General features: G+C 32.6%; 2 protein-coding genes across 6 annotated transcripts in view; one reads left to right on the top strand and one right to left on the bottom strand.

The window, feature by feature from the left end:
• The window catches only part of LOC143223130 (E3 ubiquitin-protein ligase UHRF1-like), a 57,594-nt gene extending 52,447 nt beyond the window's left edge, over positions 1-5,147 (top strand). The window contains 1 exon segment of the mRNA XM_076450641.1: positions 2,722-5,147. Coding sequence (XP_076306756.1) covers positions 2,722-2,868 — 147 coding nt within the window. The 3' untranslated portion in view covers positions 2,869-5,147.
• Positions 5,148-12,365: 7,218 nt separating this feature from the next.
• Positions 12,366-22,084, bottom strand: part of LOC143223129 (UMP-CMP kinase-like) — a 28,311-nt gene continuing 18,592 nt past the window's right edge. The window contains exons 5-9 of one of the 5 annotated variants that reach the window (XM_076450639.1): positions 17,379-17,458; positions 16,469-16,619; positions 15,609-15,705; positions 14,462-14,721; positions 12,366-12,786 (exon numbers count right to left, since the gene is read on the bottom strand). In XM_076450639.1, coding sequence (XP_076306754.1) covers positions 16,538-16,619; positions 17,379-17,458 — 162 coding nt within the window. In that variant the 3' untranslated portion in view covers positions 12,366-12,786; positions 14,462-14,721; positions 15,609-15,705; positions 16,469-16,537. Of the gene's footprint in view, positions 12,787-14,457; positions 14,722-15,608; positions 15,706-16,468; positions 16,620-17,378; positions 17,459-22,084 lie in introns of all 5 variants that reach the window. The other 4 variants (XM_076450640.1, XM_076450638.1, XM_076450637.1 and 1 more) reach the window with 4 other exon arrangements.

The following is a 22,084-nucleotide window of genomic DNA, read 5'->3' as shown; positions in this document are numbered from 1 at the left end:
TTCACTGAGTACAAACAGCATTCCAGTGAGAATCTTATTCATTAGATTGGATGAATTTGTAATGGCTCTTTTTGCATAGTTAGAAAGCCAGAAAAATTGTAAGAGTTATGAAAGTTGTCTACTTTTTGCATGTTCTTCATCTACGTTGCTTGGTGCATTATCTAATTAAATAAAAATTTAGTGTATTGCTACTATTAATATAAAAAAGTAGGCTTAACTGCCCTTGACAGTCAACAAGAAGAAATTAAGTATTTTATTTTTTTGTTTATACTTTTTTCATTATTATAAAAGTAATTAAGACATAAGAATAGAGATCCTTTTAGGTTAGTTAATATATAAATATATACTCTTCAAAAAAAGAAATGCAAAAGGCAAAATTTGAGACAAATTGTTAACAAGTTTATTCTGGGTAGTTTCGTATGACATGTGTGAAACTTTGCACATTCACTGCTGAACATCCAAAGTCTGCAAAGGCGAAGTCCACGCTCACTAGTTGAAGTTTAACATCACTCAACGTCAATAACGAGTATGCCCCACGTGAGTATCAATAACTGCTTGGCATCTCCTGCCCATGGAAGCAATGAGATGATGAATCACATCCTGTGGAATGGCTGTTCACTCAGCCTGCAAAGCTGCTGCAAGCTGAGATAGAGTCTGCGGTTGAGGTTGTTGCCGTCGCAGACATTGGTCCAATTCATCCCAAAGATGTTCGATGGGGTTTAAATCTGGTGATCTGGAGGGCCAGGAAAGAACGTTGATGTTGTGGTGTCTCAAGAAGACAGTGGTGAGTCGGGCTGTGTGAGGACGGGCGTTGTCATGTTGAAAACGCCGTTGACGTTCACCATGATGGGTTGCACATGGAGGCCTAAGAATCTCGTCAACGTATCGTTGAGCCATAAGATTCCTTCAAATGTGCAAAAAGTCTGTTCTGGCATTGTAGGCGATGGCAGCCCACTTCATGACGCTGCCACCACCAAATCTGTCAACTTCCTGCACACAGTTTGCTGCAAAACGTTCACCTCGGCGACAATAAAAACATCCTTCCATCCTGCCTACGAAGCATAAAACGTGATTCATTGCTGAACCAAACATGCCTCCATCGTCGATGAGGCCATACCCGATGTGCCCTAGTCCACTGCAGCTGTGCTTGACGATGTTGCAGGGTGAGGATGACGCCTCTGACTGGATGTCGAGGTCGGATTCCTGCATCTCATAGACGGTTGCGTATGATCTGATCGGAAATCCTACGCAGCCCTGGTATGGTTGAGGCAGTAGAAGTCGCAGTGGTGGTCCTATCCTGAAGGTGACGTAACCGGATGTAGCGATCTTGTGCAGGTATGTTCACATGAGGTCTGTCAGATCGTGAATGGTCACGAGTTGATCCATGTTGTTGGTGACAATTCCATAGCCTTGTGATGGTGCTTGGGTGGACATTTACAGCTCTGGCAACATCTGATCGAGATTTGCTTGCTTCCAAGCGACCAATGGCGTTGTTGCGTTGTGCTTCAGTCAGTCTTGGCGTAACTGTATTGCGTGTCGGTGGCTTAACACTGAGCTATGGAAACCGAGAACCCGTCACTTTTATAGGGACTTGCAGAACATGCAGATCTCTCAAACAAATTTATTGGACACGAATGCGTTTTGGAGAAAAATCCGATGTTTTCCTCCGTTTTCAAAGTGCACAACTTTTATTGTCATTTTGGTCTGACAATCAGTGCCTTAACACGTGTAACATCACATACTCTGAGCTTGTAACCTTATTACATATATTTCTCTTTAAAATAAAAAAAATATCCTTTTTGCATTTCTTTTTTTGAAGAGTATATATAAAGCATTAAAAACATTTCATGAAGAACTTAAATGGCCAAGTGGGTAATGTAATCCAGTTAGGGCATATACACCTAATGTTACAAGTGATTTACATACTTTTTTTATAGCATAGGTAGTAGTTAGACATGGTTCAAAGGGTAATAAAACAATGAAATTTAATTATAAATAGATGTATTATTTTATGAGCTTTAAAGCTACTTAGGTTAAATAAATGTAGTTTTCATGTTACAATTTGAAGTTATTGTATAAAAAAAATAGATAATTTAGATTGATTTTTTCTTTGGTTACAAGGCTAGTCATATTGACTGAACTGTGGTAGAAAAAATAAAGTTTTGCAGGAAAAAACATGTTAGAAATATTTTTAGTTTTAAGGGATTAAACAAAATTTGAGATTTTTGAGATGAGGAAAAATAGTTGTAATCTTAACATGAAAATATTTTGTATATGGACTTTCAAAACAAATATCAATATATTTGTTTGTTAAAAGTACTTTGCAATAAAAAATGATTTTTTTGTTTGAAAGATGCAAAATGTGAAGATACATACACACACTGCATTGAAAGCTAGAAGTATTAAATCTATGAAAACTTTAAATGAGTACAAAGAGATTGTGTGTTTTTTTTTAAATTGACTGAGCCTGTTGAAAGTTTAGTGATACTAGTGGTTGATTTTTAAGTAATTGTTATAAGGTGCTGGACCTACTAGTAAAAATGTGTAATGCAAAATCTATATGTATATAATATACCCATGTTATTAAGCAAAGAGTTAATTTTTCAGATGATTTTTATAGTTTGAATTTTATACATTTATGTGTACTGAAACAGGTTTAGAGCATAATATATATGTATGTGTGTGTGCATACATATATATATATATATTGTTCTTCTTCAGGTTTGCTTACAACGATCATTCCAGGCAGAAGTCTATTCGTGTCCAGCATGTCGCAAAGAACTAGGTAAAAATTACCATTTTGAAACAAACAAATTTCTTAGTGAGGCATTACATCTAATATTCCCAGGATATGAGGCCAGTCGATGACAGATGTGGAATATAAGAAGAGAATAAACTTTCTTTTCTTATGTTTGTTAATATTTACCATAGTTTATACACTTTTTTTTTCTGAGTCTTGCATAATTCCCTTGTACATAAGGAAAGTTGGTAATTGTTTTAGTTGGCTAATGAATTTTGAAAATACTAACAGCTTATAAAGCCAATCATTTACTAGATACACAATGCAATAACCAAATAGTTGACTTTTGTGTAATACTGAAATCTATTATCAACACCTCTTCATACTAGATTTGAGTCTCTTCTAATTGTAACAAAAAACTTGCTGCTCTTTCACAAAAGTTGACTGTAAGATATGTTACTTTACTGAAATATTTCGTAATTAGACTTTGATAAACCTAACATTTATAAGAAAATACATACAACAAAAGTTGCTGAAGATGTATTTTCGTGTTTTAAAACTACTTAAGTAGTAATTCAGCTGTATGCATATTTTGTTCGTCTAAATTTATATTTCAGAAACCTTAGTCTTATGTTGATAAGTAATAAGATAGCCTGAATTTCATCTCTTCTCTTATTGTGTTTATTAAGTGTTTGTAAAAGTGATGTAACTAGTTTAACATAAATATATTGTTTCCAGTGTTTTCTTGAGTGAACCTAGACTGGATGGTGGTTATTTGTTAAAATTAGAGATTAATCATATGTTGAGCACTGAATATTTTTTTATGTATGTTACAATAAAAGTAAGCACATTTTCCATATTTTATGTTACATATTTCTAATGTAAGAATTTTTTATTATTAATTTCACCAAATTCAAGTCAACAGTTTCAAAATAAATGAACATGTTGCCCCATCTCATTGTGGTTTGTACATACCACTACCTAATATCACGTATAATACAAAAAGCATAATCAAAATGATAAACAGTTATACAAAAAAAACTATTTTTGTTTTTAACAGCACAATTTTTAAAATTATTTCACACAAGCAATTCACTTCTAAAAGTTTTTGGTATTGGTGATAAGAACCTGTAACGCTTAAGTGTTTCTGCTAAAGTCATTAAGTTAAGCTGAGAGTGGTATTGGTGACATTAAGGGATATTTTGAAAGGTCTCTTGCAATTGAGAGTTTACACAGGTAAAGCATCAAGTACTAGAGAATGGGGGTTGTTGAGTAAGTTCTTAATTGTTTAATCATTTTGGTAGGCTTTATGTCCATGGCTTTAATTTTAAAGTCTTGAACATGAATTTCTTATTTTAATCATGGGAGTTACAGAAAACAGATTAATACAAGATCCAATGCTGAGTTACCAATACAGATAAAATCAAGCTACTTATATCAATCAGAATAAAACATTAATGCAGTAACCTAAGTAGTTTCAAAATTAAGCCATAAATAATATAGCAACTTTTATATAGTATTAATTAAGAGTATGTAGTTTTATATGATTGTAGTAAAACATTAGTGGGGCACCTTCATGTTATCAATATCTTCAGCTCTAATTCTAATATCTTGAGATTTTACAGGCTGTGAGACTTAGGCTAGTCTTACACCCATATACTTGGCTAACAGTTCAAAATAATCTTTATTAAATGAAAAATGATAATATATTAACAAATACAGTTAATGTAACTTCTATTAACGAATGGATTATAAGTTAAAAAGTACAACTATATGTTTCCTTTATACACTGAATTAGTTTTTTGGTTTTTTTTATAAATGTTATGTATACAATATAAATCTATGGTTTCTGACCAAAAAAAGTGCTATGTTGAGATTTTAGGTAATTTTTTTCAAATGTATGCAGTTAGTGTAGAGCAGTTCTTGAAAATTCAAACCACTGTTAGTTTTTCTTACCCAACCAAAAAAATGGATCTACTACAATAATTCTGAGTTTTGAATCCAGTTTAAAATCTTGCAATGAATTTTATTTCCTATGTTTTATGTGTAGTTTTAAAGCTGTTGATTTCTACAAATTATTTAAGGATTTATACATCTTCCACTGGTTTCTTATTGATCTACATATTTTGACCTGTATTTCATAAACAGTATTGTAGAAATAACTCATTGGTATTTTCCTTAAACTATTTTCCTTCCATTTGTTTGAATGGAGAGCTACAACACTTAATTTTTTTGAGCACGTATTTCAGTGATTTACTTTAGAAAATTATTCATTCTGTGTGATATATGCATTTTCAAGTGCCTCTCATTTTATGGAGCATGTAAATACATATATATATATATATATAAAACTGTATTTTTATGACATTTTTGTGTTCTCTCAATAAATCATTGAATTTTTTTGGTACAACTGTATTGTGTTTATTAACTTTTGTATTTAAAGAAAATTTGACAGTAAGGGGGAGAGAGGGAATACATTTTTCACAATGTTACTCAAAATTTCATTTACTGAAATGAAAAAAACAATTTTCATTGTGAACTATTTGAAGAAGCAAAGGTTTAATGTTAAAATTAGGAAATGAAGTTCATATTATCGTTGCAGATAACAGCATCTTACACAAATATCTCGTGCATTCTTCTGCACATTAGAACTTGTAAATAATAGAGGTTATTTAACATACTAGACTTACTAGAAGTATGCAGTGTCTTAAAACTTGCAATTACTAGAATGCAGCAGTTCATCAGTTGGGCATCATCACTGTTATCTGAAGTTGTGAAAGTAGTACTACAGTAATATGAAAGTTTCGAATGGATTTCTTTTATGGTACAGTTCAGGTATTTTCAAACACTTTTGTGACTACAGAGTCTGTTACATTTGAATAACAATAAAAATGGAATGAAATAAAGATTGAAAAATGGACTAACTACCCATCCTGTAATTACAAATTCACATATCCTACAGCAATCATTTTGAGTTACTGGCTTGATGGAGCAGAGATAAAAACAATATAAACAGCTAGAAATATGTGAAAATCCCAAGGACTTGGAAACAGGTGAGCAATAACAGACAATAATAATAAAACCTAAGGTATAGTAATAATTAAGTGTAGAAAAGACAACAGACAGATCAAGTATGTGTGAGAGAAGCCACTTATTGTACTAAACAGTAACATTGTTCTTTTTTATGATGTAAAAATTTACGGAACTATAAATGTAATAACTGGTAACTTATTACTTATGAGGTAGTGCAGAATTATTCTATTCTTCAATGGTATAAGTGATAAATTCAACTTTACCGTTACATATCTAAAAGGTCAAATCTTTAAGATGCTTAAAGAAGCTTGGATATACTTTTAAAACTGTACCTACCTTTATTAAAATAAAACTACATTCTGAAGTATGCTAAGATGCAGTATAATTTAATATACTTTAATAAATTAAGAAACATTGAATTCACACAATGAGGGAAGGTTCTCTACTAGTTATTTTCAATCTTACTATTCACATGTTGATGTGATATTGCAAACAGAGCTTTGGGACACAAACAGTATATAAGCTATAATTTATTACACAATATAAAAAAGTAGCATATGACATTGAGGATAGAGCATAGCTGTTTTACAAGTATTTTTGTTAGTTTTAACTTCTAATGAAATGCACCAATGTAGTGAAAAGATTATTTAAAATATCAGTAACAAATGCTTTTGAAAGCTGTATTCCTTGTTTATAATTATTGTATTTTAAAATGCAATATTCAAAATATGTAGGTCTGCATATAAGAAATTCAGTTGGCCATTTCTTGACTTGTAAAAAAAAAAAAAAATTACAAGTATTTTGGTACAAGGAGTTATTTTACAAAAACAAATCTGCCAAAACTGTGGTTAGAGAATTGAAAAGCAAAATGTCCACCAAATAATCAGTGAACATTATCCTATACATCCAAAAAGAGAAGAGAAATTTATGTCTCAAGCATTTAGTCACAATGTTTTCTGTCTTTGTTACAGACCTAAATGGTTCTTTGAATAAAAAAGAGGGCTCAATAGCCAAGGCACTAGAAATTCTTTTAAGGATTGGAATAAATTAATCTACAAGGCATTTGTTTCCTTTTTATTAGCTATATTTTTGTGTGCCACTAATGTGAAGTGTGGGGTTGAACATATATTCAATTCAGTTTTATTACTCATCACGTCTCTCTCTACCGGCCTACCCTCAAAATTATATTATTTCAGGCATGATTAGAATGAGAGTTTGCTAGCATTGTTAAAGTGAAAGCCTCGGGTATGAGAAAGGATAAAATCAAGACAATTAAAGTTGATTGGACTTTCTTACAATAACTGGTTGTTGTATACGAAGCTATGCAGACTGTTGGCCTGAATGAAAACATGAACTGTCTGTCACCAGTCCCTATTTCTTTAGCAGCCCTTTGAGATTAGGACCAAAGTCACTTTTAGCTGATGAACTGACAGCAAAGATCAGTTGCCCTAACAGTCTATCTCCATATGAATATGAAACTGTGACTATTGATGGTATGTCTTTAATTCACATCCTTGTAGAATTTCAAGGGCCAAAAACCTTTGAAAATTTTGCTAGTGTTATTTGTGCACTGGTTTTTAAGGCAGGAGGAGAATTCAAACATGTTGACATTGTGTTTGACCATTATCAAATTTTGTCTGAATTATGCTACTTGACACAGGTGCAGCAAAACCAAGATACCCACATCAATTAGTATGGGAATTCAATTTTTTGATGTTCCTTTATTTCATGATGGGCTTTTTTAGCTCTCACTGAAAACAAGATTGAAAGGATTGAGTTCTTTCAAAGCAAGTAATGCAAACAAATATCTGTGACTGTAAATGCAGGGAGATTTATTCAACAAAGTTAAGTCTTTTGCAGCCAATTGTACATTGCTGTGACATTCCCTCAAATGAAGCAGATACAGACATAATATTGCACTTTATCCATTCTAGCACTTCTGTCATTACAATACAAGCCCAAGATACACATATACTGCTGTTGCTATTTGCTCATTTTGAAAAATTTCATTGTAAGGATGCATGAATGAAAGTTGGTCCTCAGAAGCTTCCCAAATTCATTCCATTCCATGAACTTGTAACTGCTGTGCACTTTGGACAATCTTATGTCATTTCAAGCTCTTAGCAGCAGTAACTTGACATCCTTTCCGGCAGGCCATAGCAAGAAATCAGCTTTGAGATGCTTTTTTTCAGTACAGTACTTTTCTAAATGGACTTTGGCATTGCCCTTTGACATAAAAAAAAATGTTGAAAATTAAGTATGTAAAATTTTTGAATTGCTTTTGAAGGTAACAGCATTGACTGGATATGAGTGATCCAGCTCACAGATAACAATCATCCTCCAATTTGTGATATTCTCAAATTTCATACCATAAGAATACCCTGCTAGGCTCTCATTGGGCTACAAGCACATGTCCTATTTCCAGAGCTTCCCTCTGTAACTGATTAAGGTTTGGTACCTGAAGATGGTCAGTTGCAGCCAGGTTTGTCCTTTCTACCTCCAGTACCACATGAATATGAAGAACTAATTACATGTCAGTGCAAGATGAGATGTTCAACAATGTGATGCAAGTATTAAAAGACCAAGCTGGAATGCTGTTGGCAATTGCATAAACATGGACATCTAATTGTTCCATCTCATAAAATTTGCTAAATTAATATGTGACCAAAAGCTAGCCTCTACTATTGAGCATTGACTTTTTGTTTCAATTTGAACATACCAGGTACTATTTAATGCAATTATGCAGCCATGGAAATGAAAATAGCAGCCATATGCCTAACAAATGCAGTCTCTAGGACACCACTGTGGGTTCTGTTTTCATTTTTGTTTTGTAAGAAGGAGACAAAACTTAGATTTTTAATAACTATTTTTGAACTCAACATTCACAAATTGACCCAGTCTGCATACTAAAAGAAAATTTAACTCTTATGTATTACAAGATATATAACCAATCCCCAGGGGTAAATGGTAGCCATATTATTTTTCAGTTTTGAGGGTGAAGGAGCTATTTGCCAGGCAAGCAATCAAGAGTTTTGAATTCAGCACCTTCAAACTGACCAAAATTGTTTGCCAAAAATTACTCCATAATAATAATTATAATTATCAAATAATAATCATAATAATGTAATCAAAATTACAACATAAAAATTAAACAAATAAAATACATATTAGGAAAACCTGTAATTTAAATGAAGACTGCATATAGTTCAGTGCTGGTGAAAGTTATGTGATATTGAGGGTTTCTTCAAACAGTGTTGACTTTGCAAAGGACACTGAAATTTGATAAGTTAATTTCATATCCTGCTTCTTCATTATGTAAGTGTATAGAAGTTATTCAACTTTTTTTGTGTTTTCATGGATATTCCCATATGTTCAATGGTTCTAGCTTGTGACTGGCATTTGGTTTTGTCAGTGTAGGAGGACTTACAGACTCCACATATACATATATACAAGCTAAACACATCAACTGCTAATATCTTAATACGACAATATGGAAACAAACTGTTGCCAGTATATCATGCCTGTAAGAAATGAGACTTTAAAAAAGTCAACCTTGGCATTTACTTCCTTTTGGAATGCAGACTACAACAAGTTTTTCCAAAGTTTCTCCAGTTTAAACAGTCAAACTAAAAGTTGCAAAATTCTCATCTTCTCTGCTTTGTCAAAAGAGACTACTGTATCAAGAACTTTGATAAAACATCAACAGAACTGACAACTTACTGAAAAGTTCAATATGTATACTACTAACCTCCATAGCATCATTAGGAATTTTGATTACACACATTTACTGAATAAGTGGAGCCAACACAAAAACAGAAAATTGCCCAACATGAACATGTCCAAAATTTGCAGCTGAGTAGACTGACTAACAGATTTTCAATCAACTTTGATCCTAACAATCTGATTATTTTAAGTAATCTGATAATAAATGTAAATCCACCTTAGCTAATTCTTCTATTCCAACACATAAACTGAACTTTTCTAATTTTCTTTATCCTTTCAAATTATTATACAAGAACGTAAAAGACTTTATGTACACAGTAAAGAAACTCTTGATCAACCAAGTGATTATTTTATTATGAAAATAAGAAACTATGCTATCTAAACTTACTATAATTTTAATACTATGCAACATCTCCAGGCCCTGAACAATTCTAAGTCTTCAAAGAACTGTCACTAAATGAAGATATTCATGTTACATGGCCCAACAAATGCAATGTCATTGTTATTCTCCCAAAAAAAGGATATTTAAGTAAAATGCAGATGGTTCTTGATGGCTCTATGAAACTTCAAATCCTTAATAATGATAATTTATTGCTTACCATCCAACAAGAGGAAAAAATTTCAAAGATACCTGAATGAAAGAACAAAATATTAAAAACTTCATCTTCAAAAATCAAGCTACCTCATTAATACCTGACAGTTATTTTACATGGTTTTATCTAAAATTCACAAAGCAGACACCCCCATTTTAGATTTAGTACCTATACTACAGCCACTCATTTCCAACAAATTCACTATTCCCAATTCTTTCCACTTTGCACATGAATTAAGCCAACTAGCCCTCCTAAAAACTACTTTTATGACTAGCTTTGATATTTACCTCCCCCTCTTTACAAATATACCTCTAAATAAATCTCTGTTTCATCTTATAATATCACACTGCATGGCTTTTCAGATATTCAAATTAAGAATATGTTGAATCTTACAACCAAAATTTCATATTTTCTGTTCAACAATACCTTATTTGAATAAACAGATGCATTGTGATGGGCTCTCTGCTGGGTCCAACATAATATAACATTTTTTTCTATCACAAATAGGAATGACTGGATATCTGCCACACTGACTTCAAACCAATTGTTTACAGAAGGTATGAATATGATGCTTTTATTATTTTTTTCACAATGAGGATCACTGCAGTAAATTTTTAGAATACCTGCCATTAAGTTCACTTGCAAGGTTGAAAACAGTAATAATTTACTTTTTTTTTCTCACTAACCATAATACTAGTGGATTTGGTACATTGGTATACAGAAAAAAGACATCTGCTGGACTCAGTATACAATTGGACAGCTTTATCCTGTTCACACACAAAAGAAATCTGGTTACATGTTTATTAAACAGAGCTTATAATTTGTGTTCTATGTACTTTAATTTACACTCTGAAATTTCATTCATCTAGGATACTTTAAAATTGTAATGGCTATCCACAACATCTCTTACAAAAAGTTACTAATACTTCTCTAACTAATAAATATAATAATCTACCCAAACTACTAACCATACCCAAACTTGCTGTTTACTAGTACATAAAAGACATTGTTACTACCCTCAAGCTGATTTCTGATTAGTTTTTGAACTCATATCTCACATCCAAGATTTTTTACTTATTAAAGGCTTTCTCCCAATTTCTCTTTGTTCTTGGCTTGTGTATATTAACATTTGGAAGCTGTAAGACTCCTAAATTGACAAAATCAAATGCCACCTACAAGCAAAAGCCAATGTACATATGGGAATTACCACAAAAACATACAAAAGAGTTACCCTGTGTTTTTTCTATACCCAATACAAAAATGTACACAAACTTATCAAATTTCAACATCCTTTGCAAAGCCAACATTGACCTGGAATTACTAATTAAAGAAATCCTCGACATCACACAATTTTCTCCAACACTGAAGAACATGTAGTCTTCATTTAAATTATATTTGCTAATATGTAGAGTATTGTGTTTGTTACCAATTTAATTTTTATGTTGTTGCAATTTTAATTAAATTACTGTTATTATATAGCTATGTATTTCTGTTACTTACTTAGGAATGATGTAATTCTTTTATTTTGCTTTAAATACTGAATAAGGATTCTGTTGAATTCCAAAATGTTTATTTGTGTTCCACTGTGTTATAAGTAAACAATGTTGTTTATCTTAAGTATCATTATCCTTTTTATCGTGAAACTTTGTTTTCTTGAACACATCAATTGCTAATTTGTGTGTATAATAAATACTAATAATCACAAAGACACTGACATTTGTTCACAGGAAGTAATTTACATGCTCACTTACCAGAGTAGTTATGAATAACATTTAAACAACTGCTAAATATAAAGTATTCTAAAATATTTCTTAACTTTTCTCTTCAGAGATTTTGAGCATTTCATAAAAAGATATATCTTGAAATTTCTGAAGAACTAGAGAAGATTGATGTAACAAACACAAAGATATGGATCTATCACAATGTTGAAGATATTGATGTGGGAAAAGTTTTGAAGGTAAATACAGCAATAAATGTTTAACATTATTATTAATATACATGTTTGTGTTAGTAATATAATATGCTATTTACCTATATATTGTTTATGTGAAGGTGTTTATGTACAGAAACATATTTATGCTTTGAAAATGTTTTATGTATTAATTTCTGATAGGAGCTTTGAAGAAAAACATTATTGTCCAGCTCACAAACATGGACTTCAGAAATGATTGCAAAAAGGTTTATCAGTTTGACAAGTATCAAACTGTGTAATAAATGAGTAGCTTCTTGATGACAAGAAACCCACTTGAAATAAAAATGTATCTCAGAAAGGCTGGTACGGGTATTAACACTTTTATTGATAAGGAGACAACAACGTTTCGACCTTCATAGGTCATCTTCAGGTTAAGAAAAATGACTATTATATAAATGATAAGTCACAAAGAGAACAATAATATGATATAACTTGATTCATTTATTGCATAACAATTTCATGTCTACTAAGAATGTATAATATGTATGTATTTATATGTTATTTTGCAACAAATTCCAATTTAACATCTGATTTCAATACAGGTGATGAAGACATTCAGGACTAATTACTTTCTAGATGTAGCAGCTAAGAATGAGGGCTTCTAGGCATTCAACACTTCAGACCCTAGTGTAAGGTTTGAAGAGCATAGCCTACCCTGAACTGTGGAACATCTATAGGAAGTTGTCTCTCCTATCATGCATGCAAGCATCAGTAGAATGAAGGATCTTCATAAATAAAAAAAAAGTAAAGTTGTTTAATGTAAAAGTACACAAATTAGTATTTGACAAAGTATAGAAAAAGTTCAAGACATGAGAAAAGAATATTATGTACTTTTCTTTAATTATTAACTTTTCTTTTATTCTCTGTGTCATGTACAATCTATCATTTCAACTAAGAAATTAACCCACTGCCATTTACATCTAGTTACCTAAGTTTATAATTTTGTACATAAAAGTTTGTATGACAAAACTGCTAAACAAGCAGAGGGCAATACAGTGGCCCATATGGCAAAACTAATCACCAAGTCCAAAACACCATGACACAGAGAATGAAAGAAAAGTTAACTTAGATGAAGACTTAAGTACTGAGTCACTTGCAGAATTCATATGCACAGAGATCAGTCTATGAATTGTATTGACTTTAGATTCATACAAAGATTCATGTTTACTTTTCTCACACAAAATTGATGAAAACTTGTCATTTTAATTAAAAAGAAGCCTTCATCATTTAACACATTTCTCACACTGTATATGCTTCAAACATTTTAATAAATAATTTGAAGATGGTACCTGAATGATCATTATTATCTATAATTTGTACTATTTTCCAATTTCTACAGATCAAATTTAAAACTTTTTAAAGGGCACTCTTTCAAAAATTTCTTATGATGATCAAGCCTCCCTAGATCATCAGTACTAGAGAAGTACTGGGACCCAAATGTTATAAAACAGATTACCAGAGAAATCAATTAAGACTCTGGCATATGGTACACAATACATTTAACAAAAACACCAAACTCCAAGTAGCCTTTTGGTTTGTTATTTTAGTGAATCAGTAGGACATGTACAAGTTATATTTATTCAGTTTTGTTCTGGGGCATGTATTTCTAAAAAATGTGACATACTCAATCCAAAAGACACACAGAGTTCAATCTATTCTTAGATAGAATAGAATTTTTTTACCATTTTACCAGACTAATAACCTGATTAAAATACAACTAGCAGTGAAAAGCTTAAATGAATGTAACAAAAGTCTAGTTTATGTGGAGTTTTGCAGTATCCATACTGTTCACAATGCATTCTGCAAAATACTTGATGTGTACAGATAAGATTACTAAGCATGAGATGTGTACTGTTTTCTCAAGCTGTCTGCAGCAAGAGCAAATGATCTTGAAACATGAATGTGAATTACTGAAAAACTCTTTAGAAATGTAGAAAGTTATTTGCTACCAATAAAATTATTCCATTGGCATTTATATCTAGTTATAGAAGGTGTGTTTCATTTTCATTACTGTAGTGTGTAACATGTTTGGTTCAGGTTGAAAAAAGCTATACTTTTACTTCTTAACAACCTACAAAACTTATTCTTTTAAAACATGACCTACACTTTGATAAAACTGGAATGAGAAGCCTGTAGTAGTTTTTTTTTAAATAAAGTGGCCTTGACACTGTAAACTACACTACAATATCAAATTTTTGTAATATAATGAAAGTGTAAAAAGTACCAGTTTGGAGTAAACATAATGTGAAGAATACTTTATATATCAAACATAAATGTAGGTCCCTGTTTATGTGACAAAGTTAACCTCAACAACTAAGGAATGTACTTCAGAATGTTAAATAACCATTACTTTAATTAAGCATTTAAAAACTGGATTATAATATAAAAACATATACCTACTGTAAAGTTCCTTGAAATATTTTTCTTCTTATACATGTTCATGATGCTTTGGCAAAATAAATTATAAAATCGCCTTTCTACACTTAAAACTCAACACACGTGATATTACAAGTATAATTGTACATGAAAATTTAAGTTTATTAATTTAATATTAGCACATGGTTTTCATAAACCAGAGTCAATACTAAGTAACAATTCACAATACAAATTATTTTCTCTCACAAGACTTCTTTGAAGCATTTTTTCACCTCTTCAAATACCTGAAATCAAAAATGGTAAACACAAGAATCTAAGAATTTAATGTAGTTTCACCACCACAATGTTATGAAAATAACTTTTACATAAACAGTAAAAATATGTAAGATAATTTTGTCCTGAAAAATTAAGATCAAGCAGGTGTTTTTCTTATTTATTCAGATGTAGTCTTAAATATTTTGAAAGCTGCACATCTGTTACACAAGGCTTTGTAATAGGTCAAAGATCAGACAATCCCAAACACATTTATGTTTTAATTTTAAGCTCTCGTTTTGAATGTAACTGAACTGAGACTTTTGTTCTCATGTTTTAAAAATTAGACATACAATAATAAAATGTCAAGATACAACAGATGTTACATTGTAGATATATGTAAGCATTCCATTAATGACACAAGCATCTGTTTTGTTATATGTACCATGCTAGATGCCTGATTATTTCATTATGCACCCCAAAAAGTCAGAGATGAAAAAACAGAACAGTGAGTATACAGTTTTGGTAACAAACCCTTTTTTCACAGTAAAGAATCTGTAATATTTGTTTTCTTTCTTTAAGAAAGAATGAAAAATGCATTCATACTGAAGTTATTTAATCTTGTTTTGCTTTATTTCCTTTAACAAGCATATCTTAACTTCACCATTGCTTTCTCATAATTATATTTAAAATATTTTTTAATACTTAGAACTGCACATGCACATTTAAATAGTATGGTGCAAATACATTTTAAAGATAGAGGAAAAACTGAATATTATCATAGTAGACTTTCTGAATGCAAGGTTCAGAGGTTTACAATAATAACACTTAATGTACATAAAACCTAATGATACTTTTCAATAAACAACTTTTCATTTTGTCAAAAACCTTGTACTGATATTCATACAAATTCTCTTACCTTATGTTCTGAATTGTTGGCATCAATTTTTCTAACCAAGTTTTGTTTTTGATAGTGTTCAATAATTGGCAGAGTATCTTTGAAATATGTAACAAACCTACATAAAAAATTTTTTTTTAAAGAAAAGCAACAATATTTTGTGCATATCAGAGCATTATTTCTATAGCCTAAGAGTTCAGTTTTTTATCAAATGTTAAGCTTCAGCAATTAAAAGAACATTCAACAAAGCTTAAGTTTTGTACAACAGAAAGTCCAGGTCTGGGATTATATGGGTGAGTGCTAAATTTGCTCCTTCCAGTATGATAGTTCTCTGTTGCTGTTTTACATGTCAAAAACTGTCTTCTAAGTATATAATTATCATCCTTAAATTGAAGGTCATTTTGTAAGCAATATAAAGATTAATCATGTAAACATTTAAGGGAAGTATCAAAAAGGCACAATCTATCAAATTGTATTTCACTCTAATTTGAAGTCTCAGTTTTTTAATTGGTTTTGTTTCTGTATCAGTGCCAATAAATTTTCAACAATGGACAATGAGATGCATAGAAAAGATAATGGAAAGAAGTTACTAAGGTATTAAAATGGTATAGATCAAGTTGGAATCCATATTTTAGTTCCTTAAAAGAATTAGAACCAAGTCAAAGATAGTGTTATACTTATGTATTCTCTTTCTGTGGAAGAACTTAATTGAGTTAATGAACAAACAAGCACAAAATGCAAGGTTTTGAGACATATGACCTGGCTCTTCTTTACTGTCCAATGGCCTAGTTTTAAACCACCACTATATAACAGTGAACAATATCTAAGATAACAGGAAATGACTGATAGCTTTTGTTGTTACAATAGTGAAGTGAACATACTTGTCAATTCTGTGACACACTGAAATGCTTCATCCAAAACACCAGTGAAGGTATAAAGGAAATTACTCCTCAGTAGTTTCCATATAGCAAATACTTCCTCCAGGAGCCATGAGTAAAATGCATGAGATCATTCCTCAGGAAAAAGACACAACTGTTAATGCAAAATGTGTTAATGCTTCTCAATTGTAAGTTACTTAGAACCTAAAAATTAGATGGCATAATTAAAAAAGCAAAGAAAAGCACACCACCACCAGATTCTACTCTCATTGTTAAGATAATATTGTCAGCCCCATGATACTGAAGTTGGGGCTGTTCTGAAGAAGAAAAGAAACTAAGTGAGTGATATGCATGAATATAAAAGTATGCAATGTGCATTATTGCCAAAAAGAGCTGGATGGTGGAAAAAAAGATACTTGGCACAGTTTGTAATGTAAAGTTATGTCAAACATCGCTTGGTTGTGTGAAGAAATACTTTGTACAGTCAGTGATGTATCTTAATGTCCAGTAAAGCTCAGTGATACAGAGGAATAACTGGCACAGACAGCAACATGTTTTAATGTCAAACATAGCTTAATGGTATGGAAGGATAGCTGGCAAAGTGAGGAATATGAATAAATGTCAGAAATATAAAAATACAAAGTATTGGAATGTAGCAATAATAAAACAAGAAAATATAAATATGCAGTAAAACATATTAACAAGAGAGTTAATAATTGTAGATTATCACTGAAACAAAAGTTGAAAATCTCATAAAAATAATTATAAGGTATAGCAAAATAAAGGTTGAACAAAATTGTTCACAATGACAATATAATCAAAGATTTATTATCAATTATATTACAAATAAAGATATTTAAATAATAAAAATTATTAAACACAGGAGTTACAACAGAATTATAGAAAATATCACCTTTTCTTCAAACTTTCTGCATTATCATCCGTACGACCACTTCCAGATGAACCTCTCTTCAGACACCTATCAATACATACCTGCAAAAAAAACAACCAACTTTCAAAAGACTAAGTTAATGGTAACACAGATAAATGTATTCAATTTTTAAAAAGTATTACATATTTATAAATCTTTCAAACATTATACTTATAGGTGTTATACATTTTCCCAATTATAATTATAAACAAACATATTTACATAACATTTAGTACATAAAATGAGAAACTTTGAGGGCACAACATCTCAACAAATTAGACTTGATTTTGTTTAATATCTGATTTAGCTGTAGACACAGTTTTAGTGTAAATAGAAACCTTCCAGGAACCTCTGAGTGGCCCTACCTCATAGTGGTAGAATAAAAACTTTTTTTTTTTTTTTTAATTTTAAGGACATTTATCTTATGATTAAAAAAAATAATTTGTTACCTATAAACTGCTTGCATGGATGAATGTGTGGGTTCTACAACTAGATGGATGTCATTTTGTATAAAAAAAACTATGTTCCTTAGGAAATGGAAAATGTGCTATGCAATACATAAAATATTTTAACCCTATGAAAATGGGGTGGTCATTAAATCACCGAGTGATAGCCTATGGTAAAGAAACTAGTACGTTACATCACATGGCTGCATTCCTTGAAGACACTAAAAGTTTGTTTTCATTTGTTTTCTTATCTAGTCTAATAAGTTCTAATTTTAAAATTCTAGTTACTTTGTTAAAAAACAACACTACACATAAAAACTAAAAAATATTAACACTTTCCAACATTGAAAATATGCTTCCAATAGATGCTTACTTCCATTTACATAGCTTTCTATATGCACAATTTTTTATTTGCCACTAGCCCTGATGCCTCAAACTATACTCACATCCCCACTTGACATTGCTGTGTTGTAGCACACAAAGATCCTTCCACCAACAGGGGTACAACACCCCTCCTAGCAGAGCTGATTTCCTCCATACTGATTTTTCAATTATCACTTAAAGATTAGGCAAGAGGAGATGCATTAAAAGTGGAAAGGATGGGTGTGAAGTGTTAGTAGAGATAAGTGTCTGTTAAAAACACATTTACAGCATTGAAAAATCTTAACTTCTAATAGAATTCCTCATCTATGCTCACATAATATCTATAATCTCACATTGAAGTGATGGAGGGAGTGGTACAAAAGTAGATGAGCCTCCTTCAGAATGTGCCTGAAGATAACTCATGTATCAGGACATTTTATACCACGAAAGGTATATGAGAATACCCATGAAAGGCCACATCCTTTTGTACCAGGGCATACTCTTTGCCTGTACTGAAGGAACATGTTGCCAAGTTGAGTGGAAAAGAAGCCATTCTAGTGGCAAGAAATTGGTGAGTGACAAGGACTCCCATACTCCACTAGAAGAAGGAGTAAAAAACACATTGTGAAGCCCAGAGAAATGCAACACTATAAGTATGTCCAATGGGTGACCATAATAATACCTTACTTTTTTGTTAAAAGCTGGCCAATACAGATACATTTAACTAGGACTGGTAAGATGGCTGGTAATCTCAACACTGCTTTACACATGATAGTTTAGGAGTAAGTAAAGTCTTGATCACGCCTTGTTTAGGAATCAACACACTACAAGTAAACTCTAGTGATGTTGTGGAACACTTCATGTCATAATTGGGTATTTCAGATCTGAATGGTCTCATGATGCAGATTTAAACCTAAGTATACCTTGGCAAGCACCACATGCCACTCAGCTGTAAAAGTAAGATACATGGAATTAAGGTAAAAAAAAGTAAAAAAAAACAACATAAATAGCATAAAACCAATATTTCCATCTAGTCTACAATGTTAAGAGAAAAACTACAGTAATTCAAGTTGTAAAGGACTTTTTGTAGCGTAACTGTAATTATCATAACTCGCCAGGAAGACTAACAGGTAAGTACAGAAACCTCCATCAGCCACCTAAAGTTGGCCTATCCAGTCCTGGTTCCGAGTTATTTGACATTATGGCTATTTTCAAAAAGGAAAGTAATAAAAAAGTTTTAAAAGACGTGTAGCCAAATTATAATAATAACTCACCAGGATGACTAATGGGTAGTTCAAACAGCAGCATTAGTTGCCTAAAGTTGGCCTTTCCAGTCATGGTTTCTATTTATTTGATTTTATGACCATTTTCTAATTTCAAATCAAACTAGATGGACTGTGATTCTTAAAAGGGAATCATATTTTAAAAAGTCTAATGTATAAATTAAAAAACTTAAATGGCATTAAAAAGATTAATGGCCTTTAAAAAACTAAAAATGATGAACAGTGTCACCATCATCAATAACATTATCTAACATTATGGACAAACCTTTGGACAGAACATGTTTAAAATAGTGCCATCGTTGAGAGTCGTAACGATGACAAGAAAGTAAAACGTGGCTTATTGTGATCTGAGTGTCACACAAACTACACACTGGTGCATCAGTTCCAGATAAAAGAAAACGATGAGTTAAAAAACTGTGACCAATGTGTAGTCTAGTTAGAACAACTTCCTCATTCTGATCCTTACGGAAGCAAGACAGCCAAAGTCCAATATAGGGTTTTATTTGGAAAAGCTTGTTTTCGTGTTTCTCACTCCAAGTCGACTGCCAGCTGGCACGGAGCTGAGCCTTGAATACAGGACCTTAGTCCACATATGGAACAGGCACAGTGGTGATAGTGCCAGAGCAGATAGACTTAACTGTGGTGACGACAAGCTCCTTCCCACAAATGCCAACATGGACCAGTATCTAGAAAAACTGGAAAGAAGTAAATTTAAAAAGAAATGGATCAGTCAGTTTTGAATATCGGTGAGAACAGGGTGTGAACCAAAGTGAAGCGATTCAAAGGCCAGTAGAGAACTAAGCAAGTAAGTATAAATAGTACAGTTTGAGTACTGCTTAGCTTCTATGTGATCCAGGGCAAGAGAAATGGTGTACAGTTCAGTAGTGAACACAGAAGCTGTAGAAGGGATTCTGCATGCAACCACCAAACTACAACAAACCATGGCAGAGCCCATACAGTCACCTGATTTCAAACCATCTGTATAAATAGGAATGGAAGAATGGTTCAAAAAAGATGTTCAGCAAATAACAGATAGTATTTCCAATCGGGAGTGTCTACTTTTTTCAGATGACTTAAAGATAGGTCACAATTGGGGGCTAAGAAGCAATGGCAGGCTGTCTGTTCTAAAAAAGTACAGGCCACCAAGGAAATAAAACACAACCCCAGGTGGGATGCTTTGGTAAGGAATGAAGTTTTGAAGCATATAGTAAAAACAGTTGCAAACTGCAGAGATGCAAAGAAGGTTCATGAGACTCTATGTATAAGCTCTGAACTGGGGAAGTGTAGAAAGCCCCAGTGCAGAGCTGAAGTCCTTGATGATGAATATGGTCTAGCATCTTTAAGGCCGATGGTCTGGCAGAGCCATATAACAGTGATCAATAGTCATTTCGAACGAATAAGAGCATGTTACTTCTTTAGCATAGAACATTGTTCTTCTCCCCAAGTAGTGGAAGAGAGGACATGGGGGATGTTCAGTGCTCTTGTACATTTGACCCATAACTGCTTGATGTGGATGTGTGATATAAAGGTCAGCTTATGGTCAAAGATAAGCCCCAAGAACTCTGTCTCAGGGATCACAGACAGCACAACTTCACTGGTACAGAGTCCAGGATCAAGGTGAATATCCCGTTGGCAGCAAAAGTGCATGCAAACGGTTTTAGAGAGAGAGTAGTTAAAGCCGTTTGCTGTGGTCTACTTCAGTAAACGATTGAGGACAGTCTGTAGCTGTCGCTCAATGTACCTCATGTTTGACGACTGACATGAGATGTGAAAGTCGTCGACATAGAACCCATTTGCAACAGGGAGAGGGAGTTGTGCAGTGATGGCATTAATTTTGATACTAAAAAGTGTGACACTCAGAACACAGCCCTGAGGGATAGTTGAAAGGAATCTTGGGATCCTTCCCAGGCTTGAAGAAATGTAAGACAATAGCCTGGCACCAGGCATCAGGAAAAATATTCTCCTACCAGATCTGGTTAAAAACAATAAAAAAAATAGCAAGAGAAGCAGGAGATAAATGGTACAGCATGTCATAGTGGATACTGTCAGGTCCAACTGATGTACTGCCAGGCCGATGAAAGGCCAGTGTGAGTTTCACCAGTGTAAAGGGAAGATTATAGTCATAGAGACAATCAGCTCGAAAGGAAAGAGGTGATTGCTCTGCCTGAGTCTTGATGGCTAAGAATGTGGTAGAAGAAGCAGAAGTGCTAGATATCCGGCAAAAGCTTTCACCTAGAATATCAGTGATGCTCCTGGTATCAGCTACTTCCTGGCCATCAGAGAGCAAGGTCGAGAGAGAGACAGAATTATATTGCCCACTGATCTTTTGACTCTTGTCCCATATGACTTTGGAAGTGGTGGTAGAAGATATGCTGTTTGTGAACTTAATCCAAGATTCCTTCTGACTTTGATGTCTTACCCACCAAGCATGTACACAGGCCCACTGTAAAGCGATGCAGTTCGAGAGTGTGGGATATCTATGGAAAGTATCCCAGGCCTGTTTTTGAGCCTTCTGTGCCATGTGGCAGACAGGATTCCATCATGGACGAGGATATAGTGGAAAATATGTTGAGGTTTTAGGAATACATTGAGCAGC

This window comes from Tachypleus tridentatus, chromosome 8 (genome assembly GCF_004210375.1).
Source record: "Tachypleus tridentatus isolate NWPU-2018 chromosome 8, ASM421037v1, whole genome shotgun sequence".
NCBI lineage: Eukaryota > Metazoa > Arthropoda > Merostomata > Xiphosura > Limulidae > Tachypleus > Tachypleus tridentatus.
The sequence above is the reverse complement of the archived record's forward strand: the minus strand, read 5'-3'. Positions and strand labels throughout refer to the sequence as shown.